The following is a 22,123-nucleotide window of genomic DNA, read 5'->3' on the forward strand; positions in this document are numbered from 1 at the left end:
TGCCCAAAAGGGCCGTCCCGATTCCATCATGGGCAAAGAAGACTTAGGGTTTTAATGAGCTTGTGAGAGAGTGAGGTGGCCTTCCATCATTGGTTGTCTCTAGACACTTATAAAATTTTAGGAAGTGGGCACGAAACGACTTAGAAGCAAACTAGAAATTATTTCAGAAGCAAAGTGGAAACAAAGAAGGAAGCAACTTAGGATGCAAGTGAGAAGCAAATAGGAATCAAGTTTTTTCGATATTGGACAAAAAACAAATTGTTAAAAACTCCAAATTTGTTCTGATATTGGATAGCGAGTGAAAAGCGATCAGAAAAGCTAGTGGAAAGCTAAATGAGAAGTTTCAATTTAAAAGGGTCGCTTCCCCACGTTTGAGAAGTGATACATTTTATGCTTTCGAAATGCGTTTTGGAGAAGTGTGCTCCTCCGAGTCGTATTGCATTTTTGGTAACACGCCACACTTTTAGTTGGGGTATATTTGAAAAGTTGACGCTTTCATTGATTAAAAGGGTCCATAATAATATTTATGGTTCAAAAATTATTTCCTACCATAAAGTCAAGGGAGAGTAGCAACAACTTTAAATATGTACTTATTATTAATTTTATAGATGATACATTGAAAGATATCATAATGGCTAGTAACATTATTGTTGTGTCATAACCCACCTGTTTGGTTCACTTTAGATGCACATGTGTGAAATGTAATTGATGCATGTACTGTTAAAACTGGCAATGAGATCACGATATGATCAGCCTTCACGATCATATCATGATCTTTTTCCCACCGGAAAGGGCTTCTCTTCCCATTCAACCGTGCAGCTCTTTTGGGACCCTCCCAATGCTTATTGTTATCCCCTCTTGTGTCTATCGCTATGCAACGTTATCCTTATCAAGGATAACATTGCCTCTCTGCCTGATTGTTATATATACCCTCTATCTGTAACCTATTATGCATCGCATTGTGAGAACAACAATAATATGAGTGTGAGAGGTCTTCATCCATGGACGTAGGCTACAACCGAACCACGTTAATCGTGCTTCCTTTCCTTTCCTCTTTCCTCTTTCCTTTTCCTATTTTTTATCATGGTATCAAAGTCAGGTTCTATAATAACCAGTGACCATCCCAGCGTTGTCCTTGATCCTCGACTATGGCAGAAGGAGATAACGAGCCAAGCTCTTCTACACATGCCACATCAAAGATGGTCGTGCAAGAGCAGAATCCCACGCTCAAAATCACCATCATTCCGCTGAACTGGTCCAACTACCTGTCTTGGTCCAAGGTGGCAACACTCTTCCTTAGCAACAAATCCAAGCTTGGATATATCAATGGGAAGATCATCCTGCCTACCTCTGACAAGCCTGGCTATAATGAATGGGAATCAAGTAACCATCTCATTATGTCCTGGTTTCTAAATTCTATGGACCAAAGCATCGTTGAGGGCTTATTGTTCCTTGACACTGCCAAAGAGATATGGGATTCACTTAAAGACATTTACGGTGAGCAGAATAACCTCACCAGGATCTATCAACTTTAGCAAGAAATCGCCCACCTGACCAAAGAAGACAAGCCCTTCCATTCCTACCTCAGCTCCTTACGCGCTATATGGGATGAAATGAACCTATATCGACCCATTACCAATGATACAGAGGTCATCAAGAGATGCGTCAAGGAGGACAAGGTTTTCAAAACCCTCACTGGTCTTAAACATGACTATAACAATTTAAGAAGTCAGATCCTTATGTTCAGGGATTTACCTTGTTTCAATGAGGTTTGTTCCATCATTCAGCGGGAGGAAACTCGTCGGAGAGTCATGGGGCGTGAACCCCGGTCCGAAATCCATGAAAAAGCCACCTTCTCCAGTAGTTCCAAGGAGGGCACTACTTGTTTCCCCCCCGAGAACACGGGAAGCAATCACTCATGGGGATGGGTAAGGCCGCGATGCACTCATTGCAAAAAACTTGGATACTTGAGAGAAAAGTGCTGGGAAATCCACGGACGTCCGGAGCAACAAACACCGCGTGAAAACAACTAGGGACCTAACACAGGAACTACCATAGAAGACCTTGCGCAACTTCTACAACAAATCAATAAGTCCAACCTTGCGGCTATTCTCGAAGGTCAACAAAAGACAACTATAGGTAACACATCTGCTCTTAGCTCTAAGCCCATTGACTCCAAGTGGATCGCCGACACCGGCGCAACTGACCACATGATGGGCAAGGCCGACATGCTGACAAACATCCGATCAACAAATAAGGGTCCTATTAGCATAGCAAATGGGATTCAAATACCTGTCAATGAAGTTGGTAATGTATCTCTACTGCACGACCTAGGGTCGTTAGAGGCCCTATACGTCCCTTCTCTTCTAGCTTCATGTCAATCAGCAAGATCACAAAGAGTCATAATTGTGTTGCGATCTTTTCTTCTAAATATGTGGTTTTCCAGGACTTGAATACAAGGAAGGTGATTGGTAGAGGACGTGCGGTAAATGGGCTCTACCTCCTTGACGTGGAAACTCAGGCCCACACTGCTCACAGAACCACTAACATGGACAAAATGTGGCATTTCAGACTCAGATACGCCTCTTATCAAACCTTAAAGAGATTTTTTTCCCACATCACACCATCTTAAGAGTCGTGTGACGCATGCCAATACTCAAAGCAAACCAGAATCCCTTTTCCTTTATCCGAAACAAAAAGCGACAAAAGCTTTTCTTTCATTCACTCCGATGTCTAGGGACCAGCCCCTATTGAATCATATTCAAGTTTTAGATATTTTATCACTTTCACTGATGATTATTCACATGCAACACGGTTATAACTTATCAAACGTAAAGCTAAAGTTTTTGACACTTATAAGAAATTCGAGAATATGGTCAAAACTCAGTTCGATGCCAAGATCAAAACCCTTCACTCAGATAACAGGAGGAAATACGTGAACTCCAAGTTCATCAAACACCTTACTAATCACGGGCCCACCCACTAGACCAGTTGCACTGGCATGCCTCAACAAAATGGCATCGCTGAATGCAAAAATAGGACACTCCTAAACATGGCCAGGGCCTTCATGTTCCACATGAACGTCCCCAGGCATTTCTAGGCAGATGTTGTATCCACGACCTGCTATGTGTCCAACCGCCTTCCCAGCCAAGCCACTGGCTACAAGACTCCTATGGCGATGATCATGAGAAGGAACCTGCCCTTGTCCCACCTACGAGTGTTCGAGTGCAAATGCTTCGTTCATCTTCAAAAAAAGCACAGAGACAAACTTGAAAGAAGAGCAGCAAAATATATATTTTGGAGGTATTCATTCGTAAAGAAGGGATACAAATGCTATGACTCCATAAGCAGATGGCTTTTCTTTTCCCGTGACGTCGAATTCTTTGAAGAGGAGCCCTATTATCAAGCTAAAGACACGTCTATTTTTTACTGTGACTTTCAGGGGGAGCACACCCCATAAGACGTCATCCCTATCCTGCCCGCCATTGAGGCTGGAGAGGAGGGTCCCACCAGGATCATGCATCACACATTGGTCGAACACCCCAGCGATATTGTCTCCACCAATGCCACCCCTCATGCGGCAGCCGAAGGCCCCATTGAGCATCTCGTGATGACACGAAGATCTGGCAAAACCACTAGACATCTTATTAGGCTGAGGGACTTCTATACCTACCTTGCGTCTGGATCCACCGATCACCCCATCAAAAGACATGTTTACTTTGATGGATTTTCCAATGCGTACCTCTCATACCTTTGCAACGTCTACTCTAACACAAAGCCATCCACCTTCAAAGATGCCAACACCCAACAAGTATGGAGAGCTGCTATGGGGGAAGAACTTGCCGCCCTAAGAAAGATTAGGATGTGGAAAGTCATCCCTCTCCCCTCATGCAAGAAACCATTGGGCTGTTGATGGACATGCAAGATCAAATATCGGAGTGACGGAACCATCGAGCGATACAAGACAAGACTGGTCGCAAAAGGATACATCCAAGTTGAAGGAACATACTACCATGAGACCTTTGCCCTAGTGGCCAAAATGAACTCTATCAAAATCCTCCTATCCCCTGCCACCAATCACAGATAGCCACTAAACCAACTCGATGTTAAGAACGCCTTTCTTCACAGAGACCTTCAAGAGGAAGTTTATATGGAATTATCACCTGGACACCCCGACATTGGCAACAAAAACCTCGTTTGCAGATTGATGAAGGCCTTATATGGGCTCAAGCAATTGTCACACACATGGTTTGCCAAGCTTAGCGACGCCCTCACACAGTTAGGTTTTCAGAGAAGCACATCTGAGTACTCTATGGTTAGCAAAAAGAGTGCCACCGGTAACATTATCATCCTCGTGTATGTTGATAACATCATCATCACAGGAGATGACCCAACGCTAATTGACGTAGTGAAAAATCACCTACGTCAAAAATTTGAGATCAAGGACCTCGGCAAGCTTCGCTACTTCCTCAACATAGAAGTTGCACAATCCAACCATGGCATATTCCTATGTCAACGAAAGTATGCCATAGACCTGCTTAAGAAAGTCGAGATGTTAGGAGCCAAGCCTGCAAACACACCCATTGATCAAAACCACAAAGTCAGTAAAGATGAGGGGGAGTCAGTGCACGACGTCAGCAACTTCCAAAGACTGGTAAGACGTCTCATTTACCTCATGGTCAGGAGACCCGACATCACCTATGTTGTTAACCTCATTAGCCAATTCATGCATAACCCCAAAGTCCCTCACTTGGCCATAGCCCACAGGATTCTGAGGTACATAAAGTCATCCCCAGGTCACAGCATCCTTATGGATAGGAACGGCCATACCAAAGTCATCGGATACTCGGATGCTGACTAGGTAGGAGACCCAAACGATAGAAGGTCCACATCAGGCTACTGCACTCTTATAGGGGGAAATTTGGTTACATGGAGAAGCAAGAAGCAAAACATTGTCGCTAGGTCCAGTGCAGAAGCTGAGTATCAGGCCATGACCTCTGCATCATGCGAGCTCATATGGATTAAAGCCCTTTTACGTGATATGGGGTTCTGTGGTGATGATGCCATGAAATTAAGATGCGATAATCAAGCTGCCATCCACATCGGAGCAAACCCAATCTTTCACGAATGCACAAAACATATCGAGTTCGACTGTCACTTCGTGTGGGAAAAAATCCAAGCAGGGACCATATTCACCACACATGTCAAAAGCACGGACCAGTTGGCCGATATCTTCACCAAAGCCGTTAACGGAGACCAACTTGAAGACATCGGAACCAAGTTGGGTCTGATTAATATAGAGTCCCGACTTGAGGGGGAGTGTTAAAACTGGCAATGAGATCATGATATGATCAACCTTCATGATCATATCGTGATCTTCTTCCCACCGGACAAGGCTTCTCTTCTCGTTTGGTCGTGCAGCTCTTTTGGGACTCTCCCAATGCTTATCATTATCCCCTCTTGCATCTATCGCTATGCAACATTATGCTTATCAAGGATAACGTTGCCTCTCTGCCTGATTGCTATATATACCCTCTGCCTGTAACCTGTTATGCATCACATTGTGAGAACAACAATAATATGGGTGTGAGAGGTCTTCATCCGTGGATGTAGGCAACATCCGAACCACCTTAATCGTGTTTCCTTCCCTTTCTTCTTTCCTTTTCCTGTTTTTTATCATGTACTGCTGGGTGTCTGCCTTAACTCTTGCTTGACAATTCAAAAGAAAAAAGTATCTTACCGGAATTAGGTGGCTGGATTTAATAGCCAACTCACACCGGAGGAAGGAAGCAAGAGAGAGAGAGAGAGAGAGAGAGAGAGAGAGAGAGAGAGAGAGAGAGAGAGAGAGAGAGAGAGAGAGAGAGAGGAGGAGGAGGGAATTGGATGCTCCTGCTGAAGACCTGGCTTGGTTCAGCTGCAGGGTGCACCTCATTTTCGCGAGAAGCCATTTACAGTGACACCTTTAGTTTAAAAAAAAACAAAAATCATGTGGTTAGGATGTGAAAAATCTTCCATCGATTTTCTTTTTTGAAAAATCTTCCATTGATTTCCTATGATAAAGAAACCATACCCAGATCGTTGAAAAATCTTACATGGATTTTTTCGCAAAAATAGAAATCTTCACCTGTCTTTAATAAAATCAATGGATATAATCGTTTGTACCATAAAAGCCATTGCTGTTAGGTTATTGTGGGCCAATAACTTTTAGGTTATTTTAAAACCTGTTGCCAACACAACCAAACAATCCAAACAATGTTTTTGACTAAACAAAGCTTGTAGATCATATTTATAGGGCAACATTTTGAAAAAAACAGAAAGTGGTTTCTACTTGAACGCATGGCATAATCATTATAGCCAACATTTTTACACACATTTGCTACAATCAATTGCAGCACAATCATCTTGGGATCTCATAGGTGCATGTTTCTTCCACTGAATCTAAAACTGTAAATGTGTTTAACTTGGCTGATTTGCTAAGAATTGACCCTTTAATCATATTGTTTCAAAGATGCATTTATAGCCATTGATTTTTTTTAGTCACCAAGAAAACATGTTCACATGTTGGAAACCAAACACTAATATCAGCTAAACATGCAAGCTAAGCAGATTAGATCTACAGGGTCAATTAACAAGAAAAGAATATAGAAAAACTAGGCAGTTTTTGTTGGGATGCCACATGCCAGTGACTTGAAATCCACATAGTTAATTAGATATTAAGTGTTCTCACGAACTCAATTATATCAATGTAGTGTCACAATCAATCGGTAACACTACATTTATCAGCAGACCACCCTTGTGAAATTAGAGGCTTTGGAGGCCGAATCCAAAGTAACCAGAACATATTTTTCATACCTGTTTTGTCTCTGTTATTATTTGCATAGTAACAAATGTTTAATAAGTATGATTAGTTTCTATGATTTATTAGTATCGATAATTTTATGTATTTCTTTTTTTATATGTATTCATATCATTTCTTTTATATCTACAGTTCTATGTAGGGAAAAAGATGGGGAGACTTAAAGATGCATTATGAGACCATGCTACACCACCATCAAATGGTGGATTACATTGCCTCTATTGTAACACAGAAAATAGATTATATATATATAATTGTTTAATTAGTTGATTTTTATTTAATTGTTTGAGAATTTATTTGATTTTTAATATTTTTCCTAGATTTTGACAAAAAAACTCAAGAAATATTCAAAAGTAGAAAATCTCCCAAGAAATTGTGGTTTTAAACTTCTTTCTTTTTTTTGAGTCTTACTCGTCGAAGAAACCGTCCTAGAAGCAGAGACCAAGCCGCACTGGCTCAGCCTGCTGTACTTATGGTGTCTGTCCATGTCGGCGTAAAACTCTGAATGCTTACCCCTTGACCCCAGGGAGTTGCCAAGCTTTGGCTTACCCTTGGGGGTGATGCCCATGGGATTTGAACCTAAACCGTCCGTCAAATGGTCTAGGCCCATCCCACTATGCCAAACCCCTTGGTCTGCGGTTTTAAACTTTTGTAACTATGCATGGGGAGATTTTTTTTAATATTTATAATCTTGAATTTTTATACATGAGCTTTTTGCTCGTAACAGCACCGCGGCCGTCCGTTTTTTATTTTGAAAAGTTAAAAAGTCAACAGAACAGTTATATGCTACGTGACATTCATCAAAATGCAAACAGACGGCCACGATGTTGGCATGAGCAAAAAGCTCATGTTCAGCATGACCTGATCTGCTTAGCATTTTTTCAGTTGCTAACATTAAAAGTGGTAGCAGAAAATCATGAGAGAGAACCGGGTCTTCTGCTAATTTCCTTTGCCTGTAGGATCACAAGTAGGGTCTGTAAATGAACCAAGTCGCCCTTAACTCAGCTCGATCTGCAATGAACATAAGAAAAGCGCATAATCGGCTGAACATGAGCTCATTACCAACAAATTTCGATCAGGCCTATCAATGGATCTGATTTATGGGCTGGCTGGCCCCAGCCATTCTGATGAACATAGGGAAAAAAGACTCGGGCGTTTGACTAGGCTCTAGATAGGGGATGTGAGAAAGAATTGCAAATTTAAACGAGACTCCAACTGTGCTACGTCAACTACATAGATCTGATTTCCAAAATCAAAATCTAACCATTGGATAATGTTTAACATGATTCATGTACTTTATCAACCTACTTATTAAAGTTGATTCCACCATAATGTTTTAGGCCATTTAGAAACCATCATTGTCTTCATGAATTGTGAACCTTTGATTTTTTCAACATCTTAAACACTGTATCTTATCGCTTTTGACATGTTGGAGATGATTAAACTTACTAACATGTATAAATTACGTTAAACACAAGTACATGGTAAGATTCAACATTTAGTAGCTGGATCTATGCAAACAAGTTTGAGTAGCACCATACTGTATCCTGCTCTAGAAATACAATAGGTATTGTAGTATCTAAAAAAGAGTCTCTGAATAATGGTTCGTTGTCTTTAGTTATTGAAGTATGCACCTGTATTTAATAATGAGCTTTTGTGGTCAACGAGGCCATGCAAGATTAGTTGGTTCCTTATAAATTGCCACTGCTGAATTTCAGTTTAAAGATGTGCCTCTAATTGGACTGCACAGTGTTTCCTTTGCAGGGAGGCCTGCCTTTTCTTTATTTTTTTTCTTTTTATGGAGGAAAACGCTCACCGAGAACCGGGTCATTCTGTGACCTAAAACTCTAGGTTGAAGATATATACCACCACCCAACTTTAGGTGCCTAAAGCAGCAGTCCCAATGCACCAGTGGAATTCAATCCTAGGCGTTTAGCTTGACACAGGACCCGCTGATCGTGGTGGTGAAGCCGGCCTATAAGTCACATACGTGATTACCAAGAGAGCGGATCGTATCAAACGCAGACAGAACGTAAAACGGGTCATGGATGGGTCACACTAAGAATGTGAGTTAAAGAGAATATCGTTGGCTGAGGGATGTCGTGAGAGAGAGTGAGGCGGGATCAGGGTGAGGGCAAAACAGAGAGAGAGAGAGAGAGAGAAGACAAGGGAAAACCAGGGGGCGGTTTAAGGGTGTATATGAGACCCTTTTTGGAGGGACCCAGCCAGGACGCGTGTTGCGTTCTGGCTGTTGGATGACATTTTGAAACGATCCGATATCCTTTACGAAAGAGATGCATGCATCTCTAATGACAACCTGCTTGCAGCTTGTCCTATTTTTACATTTTTCTTATGAACAAACTGCCTATGGTAAGATTTACTTGAAGTTCTCAAATAAATGGAAAACTCCAAAGTTTAACGTGCACAAGTTAATTTTCACAATGACCTAGATTCCATCACGGGGAAAGAAGACTTAGGGTACTTTTGGAAGCCAGAAACTCTCATAAAAAAAATGTTTTGCTTATGAAAAGTTTTTCAAAAAGAAATATTTTTTTGCTTATTTGTGTAGCATGGAAAAGCAAAGTGGAAAAATATAAAAAAATTTGTCAAACTAAAGATGGTGGGTGGTGGTGGTGAGTGTAAAAATTAATTTTCTCTTGGTAGGAAACATTCCTTCTAATAGAGAAATGTTTTTTTTTATAAAAAGTATATTTTTTAGAAAGTCTCCCTGAACGAAAAAGTCTCTTTCATTTGAAAGGGTTAAAAAATCTCTCAAAACGAAATTTTCATTTTGCGTCACTTTTTATATCAATGAGTGAGGTGAGATGTGGATCATATAAAATGGTGGATCACATAAGAAATGTCCACCACACCCACTAACTCACGCCCCATAGCTAATGTTAGCCAGCATTTTATATAGTCACCATGTATCACTTACATTCCACATAAGGGTGGCAATCAGGTCGGGTTGGCGGGTCAACATACCTCAACCCGAACCCAACCCGTTTATTAAACGGGTCACCTGTGGCAAACACGAACCCGACCCGTTTATTAAACGGGTAACCCAACACGACCCGCCAGCCCACTTAATAAACTAGTTGGGTCAGGTAAACGGGTTGGTGGGCCCCTCTTACCCGTTTATTAAATGGGTCAGCCGGGTTGGCATACCCCTAACACGAACCCAACCCGTTTAATAAACTGGTTAGGCGGGTCAACCTGTTTATTAAACGGGTTTATTTTTGCCAAACTCGAACCCAACCTGTTTAATAAACCGGTTAGGCGGGTCAACCGGTTTATTAAACGGGTTTATTTTTGCCAAACCCGAACCCGCCTAAGAGGCGGGTTGGCGGGTCGTGTCAGGTTTTGCCACCTCTAATTCCACAGATGTGAATCTAAAGGGAACAAATAATGATATTGTACTACCGAGGTGGTATCCCATGTGGTAAGTTGGTAAGGGTCTGCCTAACCCCAGCTTGCCTATCTAAAATATTAATGATATTGTTACTAGTCGTTACGATAACTACATATTTAAAAAAAGCATAAGTCAGCGGCTGCTACAATCACCTGACTTTATGGTAGGCAATAAATTTTCCACTAGAAATATTAATATGAACCCTTTTGATTGGTGAAAGTGATCTTTTTCAGATAAAACCCCTTGAAAAGAGTGGTTTTTTATACATTATTTATTCAGGTAACTGGGGGAGGCCACCTCATGAAAGGATTGTATAAAACGCTTGGCCCACCAGCTACAATCACTAACCGTCGCCCCCGAGTCCTACCTCAATAGAGGGAGGCCGGCTGTGGCTGGTACTAAGGGTGTCAAAGGGTCGGGTTTGGTTAGGACCCAGGTGGTACTAGACTCGAACTCAGTTTTGGGGTATGGTATTGAGTTTGGACGCGGGTCTAATCAGGTTCGTTATAAATCAGACCTCTGGGTCTGGACTTGAGTCTTAATCGGGTCTTATTATTTATCTCACCATACCCTGACTCTATAGGGTTTGGTTCGAGTGGAATCCAGGTAAATCAGGCCCGTCGACACCCTACTAAGATATCATGAATAAAAGTTTTTAAAGGTGGGTTTGGCATGTTGAGTTGTAAGGCACAAATTCCACGGACCCACACCCGTTGGTTTCAACCGACTGGGCTTAACAATAAACTTATCAACTGCCTTATGAAAACTCTAAAAAAAAAATACCTGATCTAATCCAAACCAAAAGCGGGGGAACAAGTGTTAAAAAAACTTATCACTGAAGTTTTTTTTTTTTTAAAACAAACGTGATTGACTAACTTCAAACTGACTTGTTTATAGAAAAATATATTGTTTTAAAGTTAAAAGAAATAAATAGTACTAAAAAAAAGACATGCAAAATATATCTAAAATATATTTCTTATTACCTAAGGAGATTATACAAGTCGAATCAAGGTAACCCGACTATCTACTTTTCATATTCAGCTTGCCAAACTTAGTTTACAACTTTGAAGGAGCTCGTAGCTATTTACGAGCGTAACATGAGCCGAGCCACGAGGGGCTCGACTTGTTTCCCAGCTCTACTCACTAGTATCGGTGGGCAATCGGCTTGGCAACTTGATGGGCCAAGCCGACCTGACTCGACATGGGTCAGGTTTGGGCCATGATTTTAGGCCCGGACCTATTAGATACCGGACCAAAATCTGCCTGTTATATACGTGGGTCGACGAGCTCAGGCAGGCCCGATGGGCCTGAGTTATTTATTAATTTTTGAATAATATAATTTTTTTTAAAATTAACTATTATATAGTAACTTGAATAACTATTATTATTTACCTAATTAGTTGCATGAAAACTTGCTATTCTCTAATTAACCGATAATTTCAATGAAGCATTTATGCATTTTAAGATTGGGCCACTTTACATTGGCCTGTTGGGCTAATGGGCTGGGCCATGCGCTTCTCTTCAAACCTGAGCCCGTTAAGAACCAGGCCAAAGCCCGGCATGTTAGTAAATGTTTCAGGCCGACTCAGTCAACGGTCCGGTCAGCCCGATCCATTAGCGGGCTTGCCGTGAGGGTGAAGCTAGGTGTGCCCTTTAGTGGGGAAAGGGTTGTTTGAAGCGTACTCAACCATTGAGATTGGTCGTTGTGCTACCGCTTAAGTCTGTGTGGGCTCAATGGGTAAGATGCCAAATTACAGGATCGTACTTGGACGCAACATGACTACCATGGCGTGTTGGATCTGAGTCAGAGGACAGTGGATCGGGTTAGGGGTATCTCTGATCCATGAAATGAACAACATCAACCGTCGGATCACCCATGTCATAGATGGGTCCCACTATTCCCTTTCACATCCTTTCATGCTTTAGATGAACGGCATCCAAGGCATGTAAAATGGCAAAACTGAGAACAGAGGTAGAATGTGAGGAACTTTGGATTATGTTCATCGTATGGGTGAAGAGCATCGGATAGGCTTTCTGATGGTAACTCGGTCAGGACTACCCTCATCCGATCCGCCCCTTGATGTACCTGCATTCGGTTTCTCAGTTTCCAGCCTGGATCTGGATCAGATCGGGGTCAGTAAACATATCAAAATGATGAATCTTACCCGACAAGGCATGTGGGTCATGCCTATCCAGTTGCCAACCAGTGTCATGAATATCGCCGACATTTTGAAAATATCGGTATATTTTTATATATTAAGGATAAGAGGAAATGGCCATATTGAAGGGATATCAATTTTATCTACAAGCTGGCCAAAATCGATATCCCTTGAATTCTTGTTGTTTCCTCTTATAATTAATATTTTATGAGATTTACACAGGCTCTGTAATACCAATGTTATCTCTGGATTCTAAAATATTGTATATTTTCAATATACTATGATCTTTTCACAAAATTATAAAAAAAAAAATCACATGTTCTTTACTATTCTCATATTTTTTAATTACAAATATATCGGGATTTCCGATTTCCCCAATATTTTAGTGAAAAAGGTTCAATTTATCGCTAGATTTTGCCTTGCCCAGAAAGGATTGAGAGTAGATGTGAACAAAAGTTGTGTTTACAGCGAGCAAACGAGAGTTTTGGGGGTTTTTTTGTTCACAAATCTGACCCAGTAGATATTGCAGATGGATCAGATTTTAGCCTGACCAATGCAGATCTACTTGGAGGTTCCACCACAGCGGGTCATGTGCACTGGGTTTCAGTCCAGCCACCCCACGGATTCTTACCTTTTGTCCATGACCGGGTCCCAAGTAGGAAGATGCACCTTTCAGTACAAAGAGGCCAAATCCAGAAAATTTTCAAGATTTAGTTGTATATAGGCAGGATGCATGCAAAATTGGACAGTGTTGAAAATCTAATTAGGACCCAAGTCCGTATTGTATTGGACACAAACAAAATTATAGAATTTATTAGGGTTGGTTCAAATCCAGCTTTCTGTGAAACTGGGTGAGCTTGTCAGGTAGGTTTCTAAGTAATTAAAAACCTGATTATTGACAGCCCTTGATGCAAAGAACATGGATCTCCAAGTAGCTGATTAGGACCCAGTCCAAATGGACACGGATATTTCTGGATAAGTTTTTCTCACATTTCCACAGTTATCCATAGTAACAACTTAATTGAGGAGACTTTTTTAAGGCCGAAGATAACAACAAAAAACTAAACCCCATCTTTATCATAGGAAACTGGGTCCGATTATGTATAAATACCAAAGCAAAGCCACCAAGAGGGGCTCATGAAAATCAAAGGAGTCTTCCAGAGAGAAAGTGTGAGGTTGTGGAGAGAAAAAAAGAAAGAAAAAAATCTGTAGCAAATCTTGAAGGATCTCCTTCACCAACCCCATATCTCCCCTTCTTTTCCCTCTTTATAAGAGAGCACCAAAACCTTACATATTTCTCAACAGCCAAAAAACTAGAGACATGCTTAGAGAGAGTTGCTGGTTCAAGATTGGTGATTGATTCTTTCTTGGGTGTGGATCAGTACCTTTGACATGTTCAACTGTCATTTGGGGAGATAGTTCTACTGGGTAAGTCAAGTTCTCTTTTATTGGTTTTTATATAAGATTTTGTGTTGGTGGTATTGCTAGCATCTCTCTCTCTCTCTCTCTCTCTCTCTCTCTCTCTCTCTCTCATCTTAAGAGCTTGTTTTGATGGCATTTGTTAGCATCCCTCTTCTGCTACTGCTGTTGCTCTTGATTTTGTGTAATGGGTGCATTCTGGAATCATATAATGAGTCATGAGGAATACACAAGGATGGTTTTCTTTTTCAAAATCTAGCAATGGAGAAATATTGTATCATCTCACGACTCGAAAGGATATGGTTTTCCTTGCAAAATCTAGCAATCGAGAATTATTGGTGGTTGTTTGGATAACGGGATCTTTTGCTTTTGAGATGTATTTTGCCTTCAAATGGCAAGTTTTGCTCCAATTGGGAAGATGGGGAGCTTCCTTCTGGGGTCTCACTGGGATGAAGGATAAGTACGAAGAGCCAATGTTTGGTGGAACATGATCCATTTTTGAAAAGCGTGCCCGGGAGCCATTGTTGAGCCTTGACCATTTATTATTAGTTATCAAGGGTTAAAGGGCTCCTTGCCCATGCTATGCTTCACAAACCCACATGCTGTTGGTAGGGCTGGTAAATGAATCGATCAGCTCGTGACTTGGCTCGGTTTGACTTGTCATGAACTGGTTCGTATAGCTGGCGAGTCAAGCTATGAGCAGCTCGTGTAGCATAAAAGAGTCGAGCCTGAACAGTATAGATAAAAAGATATTTTTATGTAAAATATATAATTTAAGTGTAATATATAAAGAAAAGAATGCATAATATATATACATATATATAAAGAAAAGGATGCATGTTAAATATATACATAAAATAACGACTATTAAGTATAATATATGAAATATATATGTTTTAAGTGTAATATATAATATATATATATTCTATATATAAATACCATGAAAAGTTTTTACACTAGCCAGCTCGTGTTCGGCTCTTCTCATTCAAGGACAAGCCGAGCTTGAGCTCGAGCCAAACCCAAACATGCCATGTTCGGCTCGTTCAACTCGTTCATTAGTCCTATCTGTAGGCCAGATATCAGGCTGGTTTGAAAAATAGGATCCGGATATCAGGACCACCCTGCCTTAATCTTGTCTATATATGGTGGTTAATAATCTAATTCTTGGGGTTGAGTTGTCCTAGTTTTTGGCCCCCTTGCCTGTTGTTTGTAAGACATTGTCTGGTTTATGGGTCTGAACCTAGACTCACTCATTTATAGTCCTAGCTGTATTCTTTTGACCGTTCAGCCATATAAAATTGTTTAAATGTGTCCCCCTTAAAAAAGGACAAAACTTAGTTGTTCAGACTCGACTGACTTCCATATAAGCTAGAGTAAAAAAGCAAAGGGGACCTCTTTTGGTTGGCTCTAAAGTCACACATTGACAAGCACAAACTTAAAGATAGATTTTTTTTTTGAACAATCAAAGGGAAACCCCTCGAACAAAAAAAAAATCAAAGGGAAAACCCTCCATCACCATCACGGACCGCACATTGGTTGGCCTGTCAATTGGTGTGTACACTCAGAGCATTAATCTTGTGTCAAGGGATGCCACCCATGCATTTTGAACTTGTGACGTCCAGTCAACTTGGTGACATACACAAATCGCCCCTACCCTCGTGGGCAAACTTTAATTAAATAAATAACTATATGGAATTGTAAAGGTGAGAAAGTCTTGTAAAAACGTTAGGCCTTGACTAAGTAATCCACATAAAAAGTCATAAAGGCCCACAGATTAGAATAGGCAATCTTATAATTGTACTGATATTATAATTATTACCCAACGACTGAAACAGTTATGTATTAATTGGTGATGACAAGGTAAGGCTGTATGGATAACATTTCCCTAAACAGACTCCCCATTGTTGCTAAATTTGTAAAACTAATCCAGGAAGTCATTTTTAATGATTTTTTTTTCTGCGCTTTTTTTAGTGGAATTTTCCTTCCTCAATCACATAAATAGATTCTGTTGAATTAAAAGCTCGTGCAGTTCATATAGAACATCAGCCCATTCTTTTTCATTTTTTTATAAGCAAATATTATTCTGAGTACTATAAACTCTTACAAACAATTCCCCAATATTTTTTTTCTGGCTTTCTTTTGTTTACTTTTTGCACCCTTCTTTTGTTATTATTTAGGGCAGTTTGTTAATTTTAGGAAATCTTCACTATTTTGGACAAAGCACATGCCTTGTGGTGACAACATTGTTAAGGACAACATATTGGCCGTGAAGATATTGTTTTTTCCCATATGGCAATATTTGGGCAATATAACTAAATTAAAATTATGAGCAAAAAATAAGTACATGCAAAAAATAGATTGGGTGATATTTCAACGATGTGATTTCAGTATGAATATAAATGTAGTGATAAAATCATGATATTATTATGGGAACGGCAGGTGGGCAATATCGCGATATATTGAATATATCATGGTATATTAATTACTTAAAGCAGCGGCTAGAATATCTTTTTTATCGATATTTTCAAAATATGATATTCCAAGATTTTCAGGTAATGATGTGTGGTCTGAATTTTTCTTCAACTCTTCTATCTATCGAAAAAAAAAACCGCGGTTTTTTTCTATCCGTGTTTGAAACGTGTTCCTATGGCCACAAATGTTTTCCTGAAGAAGCTTGTCATTCTTTTGAAGTGTGTTTCATACCGTGGATAAGTTTTCCTAAAGTAACTATACCTTCTTCTTTTCTTGTTCATAGTCCATCTGCATCATAATTCCCTTATTTTTATCATCCACTAAAGGTGCTTGCCCTGGTCAGATACACTCATTCTGCACCGTGGTTGTTTGTTACCTTTATGATTCAACTTGGTCACTTTTCTTTACTTTTTCAATCCTTCTTTGATGATGATAAAGACTGAATCCAGTTTAGCAATCCTTTTTATCAGCAATGCCATATTTTATCAGTTTCAATAGGCTCAATGTACAAATATTCCCTGTCAAGTTTGATATCTAACTTATCTTTTTGTATTTGGCTTCTAATCTCTACCGTATCTACTTTTTATTAGTTGCCCTTCTTTTCCCATCACTGGCAAGCGCACTCCTTAGACGCACCAATCAACTAGGAAAACCAATGGTTTCTTAAGTTTTATATGTTGTTTTTCTTGTGCAGACAACAGACTTATCTTGAGATACAATGGAGCCTTGCAGAGTGATGCTTGTCCTGGCTCTCATCCACACTTTGCTCTCAGTTCATGGAGTTAAAGCATCTCATCAGATCTTTGAAGAACTCCAATTTGTGCAGCCAAACACTACTCAAAACCAACAGTATAGAACCAGTTATCACTTCCAACCACCAAACCATTGGATCAATGGTATAACTCTGACCCTTTCTCCTGAGTAAATAAAGTGTTCTGCAAACTCTTAATCTGTTCCTAACGCATTCTTTTCCTCTTCTTTGGCATGGCTTATGTGGGAGCTCAGATCCTAATGGTGAGTCAGCCTCCTATGTTCAAGTTATTTTAATCATCAATTATAAATAACAAAAAGAACTACAAAAAATGAATTGATTGGTCCGTCTTTCCTTTCCTTTTTTTCAAATTTAGTGAATTGTCTTTTTTTTTTTTTTTTGCAAACTTCAGGCCCTATGTATTACAAGGGAGTCTACCATTTGTTTTATCAGTACAACCCACTTGGTGCGGTATGGGGCAACATTGTTTGGGCTCATTCAATATCCACAGACCTGATCAATTGGCTGCCTCTTGAACCTGCAATATATCCCACTGAGCCATTTGACATACAGGGTTGTTGGTCCGGCTCTGCTACCATTCTCCCAGGGGGCAAGCCTGCCATCCTATACACAGGTATAAACACAGCAGGCCAACAGGTTCAAAACATTGCCCTGCCCAAGAACCCATTTGACCCTTTTCTTAGGGAGTGGGTGAAGCCTTCTTACAACCCTTTAATGGCTCCTACTACTCAAAACAAGATCAATGCTAGTTCATTTAGGGACCCCACTACAGCATGGCAGGGTCCAGATGGAATGTGGCGAGTCCTTGTGGGCAGCAAAAGAGGCCACAGGGGGATGGCTCTTCTTTACAGGAGCAGGGATTTTATTCATTGGGTTAAAGCCCGACACCCTCTTCATTCCTCAGCAGGCACTGGTATGTGGGAGTGCCCTGACCTTTTCCCTGTTTCTCTTAGAGGTACTGAGGGATTGGATACCTCTGTTATCGGTAACCATGTGAAGCATGTACTGAAAACAAGCTTGGATGATAAGAAGTATGAATACTACACTGTGGGAACATATTTGCATCAAGAAGACAAGTATATTCCTGATAATACATCTGCCGATAATGCGAGCGGGCTGCGATATGATTATGGGAAGTTTTATGCCTCAAAAACATTCTATGATAGTGCCAAGAACAGAAGGATTCTCTTGGGGTGGATGAATGAATCAGACAGTGTGTCCAGTGATATGCTGAAAGGTTGGGCTGGTGTCCATGTAAGTATGCCTGCAAGTTAATGATATAATGCTGATTTGCACACAAGCATACCTACAAGTTAATGATACAATGATGATTTTCATATCAAAGCAGGGGTGTTTGGCAGCACCTACTTATCTACAAAACTAGGATAAGTTTGAAAATTGCATTTTCCAAGTTATTTTAATTTTCTAGATAAGTTGGTGCATCCAAATAAGCCCCCCAGAAACAAAAAGCTCAACATGGGTATTGATTATTGTATCTACATTCTGCAAAAAAAAAGTCACCATATTTTCTTATTTCTCATAAAATTAAGAATTAATGGTGTCCTTGACTTATTCATTTCAGTCGATTCCGAGAAGTATTTGGCTTGATCCAAGTAGAAGGCAGCTTGTTCAGTGGCCTGTTGAAGAAATTGAAGCTCTACGTGGAGAACAGTACGACATTCATAATAAACAGATTAAGGACGGGTCTGTTCTTGAGGTTCCAAGGGTAAAGGCATCTCAGGTAGAATTCCCATTCTAGTTGTATCAAGAGAGAAATATGGTTCTATAAGCCAAGTGTTACTTTCACATACTCTGACTCGAGCATTTAGAGCCTTTGCATTGTACCAAAGGATCTGAATTTGGTGATATTGGTTTGATCGGTTCTTTTTCAGGCAGATGTAGAAGTTACTTTTAAATTGCATGGTTTAGAGGAGGCTGAGGTCCTGGACCCAAGTCTAGTGAACCCACAATTGATATGCAGTGAGAAGGGTGCCTCAGTTAAGGGTGGAATTGGGCCTTTTGGTCTGTTGGTTTTGGCTTCCAAAGACTTGCAGGAGCAGACTGCAGTCTTCTTTAGGGTGTTCAAGGGTCAAGGCAATAATCATGCGGTAGTCATGTGTAGTGATCAAAGCAGGTACGTCCACAGTGACTCCTCTCGCTCCTTTTTTCTTTTTCCCTCTTTCAGTTGCACAAGATGGTAGGATCGTAGACTGAAGTTACACATAATGCAGGTCAACATTGGCAACCGATGTGGATAAAACTACATATGGTGGCTTTGTAGATGTGGATCTAACGGATGGGAAGTTGTCTTTACGTACTTTGGTATGTTACTAGTTTTTCTTTCTTTCCTTTTTTTTTTCATAGTTACCACATTTGCATGATCTTGGTCATGAACCAATATGATGAAATGGGACCGATTTCATGAACTCCCAACTTTTTTTCCCATGAGGAATGGGGTAACCAACCCCGGGATCAGAGACCTAGTTGTGTTGGCTAAGCTTGCCATACTTACGGCTGCTTTCCTGATGGTGTAAACTTTTTTTTCCATGAACTCCAGCTTGCTTACTGCAAGCAGAATAAACATGATTCACGAGCTTCTTTCTGAATCTATATCCCTCACATGGCCCCTTAAATTGGTCTTTGTATTAATTTTCAAGCTAAATGCAAGACTCTTTTTTGGTGAAATTAGAGTGTGCTATTTTAGCTGATCATTGAGCAAATTTGGATATTAAATTGCCATTAGGCTTTATGGATTTAATAATTTCTTGTAGATTGATCACTCTATCGTGGAGAGTTTTGGTGGGGGCGGAAAGACTTGCATTACCGCAAGAGTTTACCCTGAGAAGGCCGTCGGAGACGAAGCACGACTCTTTGTGTTCAACAATGGAGCTGCCACAGTTAGCATCTCCAGATTGAGTGCATGGACGATGTCAAAACCGTCCATTAACTGATTATTAAAAATAGATAAAAAAAAAATATTTAAGGTTACTTTTAGCTTTTTGTTTATCATTTCTCTTCTGCTTAGGACTTTGATTCATGCCCGTGTTCCTCTATGCCATGTTACTAAAAGTACTGCTGAATTAGTTCGTACAATAGAAAAGTATTAAGATGTAGCTTCCCAATGTAAACTCGCCCTTTGTTTTTTTTCTCATTTCCTTTGGTTGGAAGTTTTCATGAATCTTCATAAGTCGCCTGATAGATTCGCACCTAAACCTAATGGTTACTTGGGTTAAAATCAGGCAGGGTGACAATTGGATATGACCGGATATCCTCTCGATTAGGAGTGGTCATCTGGCTGGGTTGGCCTGGTTTAATGCTTGTGGCGTGTTTGGGTTTGTGGAATTTGGATGGAATTGAAGCTAAATTACATCAAATTTTCTGGATTAGCAACAAGGTATGAAAGAATTTGGTTAGGAACTCATTGCAATTATAAAGAAACTTGATGGGCCAGGACTCAACCTTGGATCATTGAACCATTTATTACCAGACCAAACTCGTACAATGTTTTGATTGGATATATATATATATATATATATACTTTTCATTTATTTCATCATTTTAAATCATACTTCTCATTCATTTGATTTATTTAATAATGAACCTCTATATCTCCAATCTCCGTAATTCTAACATTCACATTTGAAGTTCTACAAAAAATACAACATTTAAAGCATATATATACATAGAATTATATATATTTCTTCATCCAACCCTACGTAACCCCAACCTCTATAACTTCAACATTCACATATGAATATTTATAACTCTTAACATTTATATTTAAAGTTTTGCAAGAAACACAACATTTAAACCGTACATACATATACAATTGTGTATACATTTATTCTTTCAACTCTCTATAACTCCAGGATTCATATATGAACCTTTATAATTCCACCATTCACATTTGAAGCTATTAAAGAAACACAATATTTAAAATATAAATACACATACAAATATATATATTTCTTCCTTCAGCCCTTCATAACTCCAGCATCCATATTTGAACTAAAGCACTTAGAATATTAAATAAATTTATAAATTAACATGTTAGATAATGTCAACTGACAAAAAAAGAAACAAATTTTGTTTCAAATATGTACAAACAATTTTATAATTCATAAAATAAGAAAAAGATGACATTACATAGCTTGAAGTTTTATAGTTCAAAATAATACATCAATTGTAACCACTGATGAGAAGAGATTTAAGATGAATGTGCTGTCAGGTGCTCATGGAGAATACTTTGCTGCATGAAGATCTTTTTAAACTCGCATCTAAAGTTTTTTTAGGTTTTTGCACATTTCTTCAATACCCATGCTTTCATCATCTCAAAAATGTCAAACTTTTTTTGTAATAACGCTATATGTATCTGACCTATAATTGAAAGAATAAATAAATAAATTTAAAAAAATACACTGTATACATATATAAGAAATATGCATATCAACACCAAAGTTTAAGCATCCTCTTTCTAAGAATCTAGTAATGTATGCCAGAAAAAAAATGTAAAGGTGTGAGGTCAGGATCTCGTGTGATTGTTCTTATGAAGCAACTTAGGTATTATGCCTCTCACTTTATGGGTTGGTCATACATATTAATGCCAACATTATTCTTTTGTCCTCGTATTTTATGAAAATTTAACAATAATAATAAAATAAGCAATCGAAATTATAAAACTTGAGATTTTCTTTCATAATTAAAATAAATAAATGATGAATTATTGATGCATTTATAATTATAATTATAAATTCTTGATTTTGATTATTATGAACTTTCGTCTCAAATTATAAAGAATATTTCAAGAATAATTAAAAAAGCTAAAGTATAAAGACTAAATGAGTATGAGTGGTTTTAGATCTTAAACCTTGGTTTTGGATCTAAATTCAACATTTGGATACAATATAGATATAAGGTGTTATTTGGATTTGATTCAATTTTAAATATTAATTGGATCCAATGGTTATAGATTGGACCCCCATAGGGGATGTCTTATGTGGACCTCTATTTGGATCCATGAGTCCATATAAGTT

The 22,123-nt window shown here is 39.3% G+C and overlaps 1 protein-coding gene across 1 annotated transcript; it reads left to right on the forward strand.

The window, feature by feature from the left end:
* The first annotated feature begins 17,486 nt into the window (after nucleotides 1-17,486).
* On the forward strand, nucleotides 17,487-20,200 carry LOC149838776 (beta-fructofuranosidase, insoluble isoenzyme 1-like). The gene is made up of 5 exons (XM_090006802.1): nucleotides 17,487-18,344; nucleotides 18,673-18,831; nucleotides 18,983-19,224; nucleotides 19,322-19,412; nucleotides 19,862-20,200. The coding sequence occupies exons 1-5, from the start codon at nucleotides 17,487-17,489 to the stop codon at nucleotides 20,039-20,041; spliced, it is 1,530 nt and encodes a 509-aa protein (XP_089862928.1). The 3' UTR covers nucleotides 20,042-20,200.
* Nucleotides 20,201-22,123: the final 1,923 nt, after the last annotated feature.

The sequence above is a fragment of the Nuphar pumila genome, chromosome 5 (genome assembly GCF_984573655.1).
Source record: "Nuphar pumila chromosome 5, dmNupPumi1.hap1.1, whole genome shotgun sequence".
Taxonomy (NCBI): Eukaryota; Viridiplantae; Streptophyta; class Magnoliopsida; order Nymphaeales; family Nymphaeaceae; genus Nuphar; species Nuphar pumila.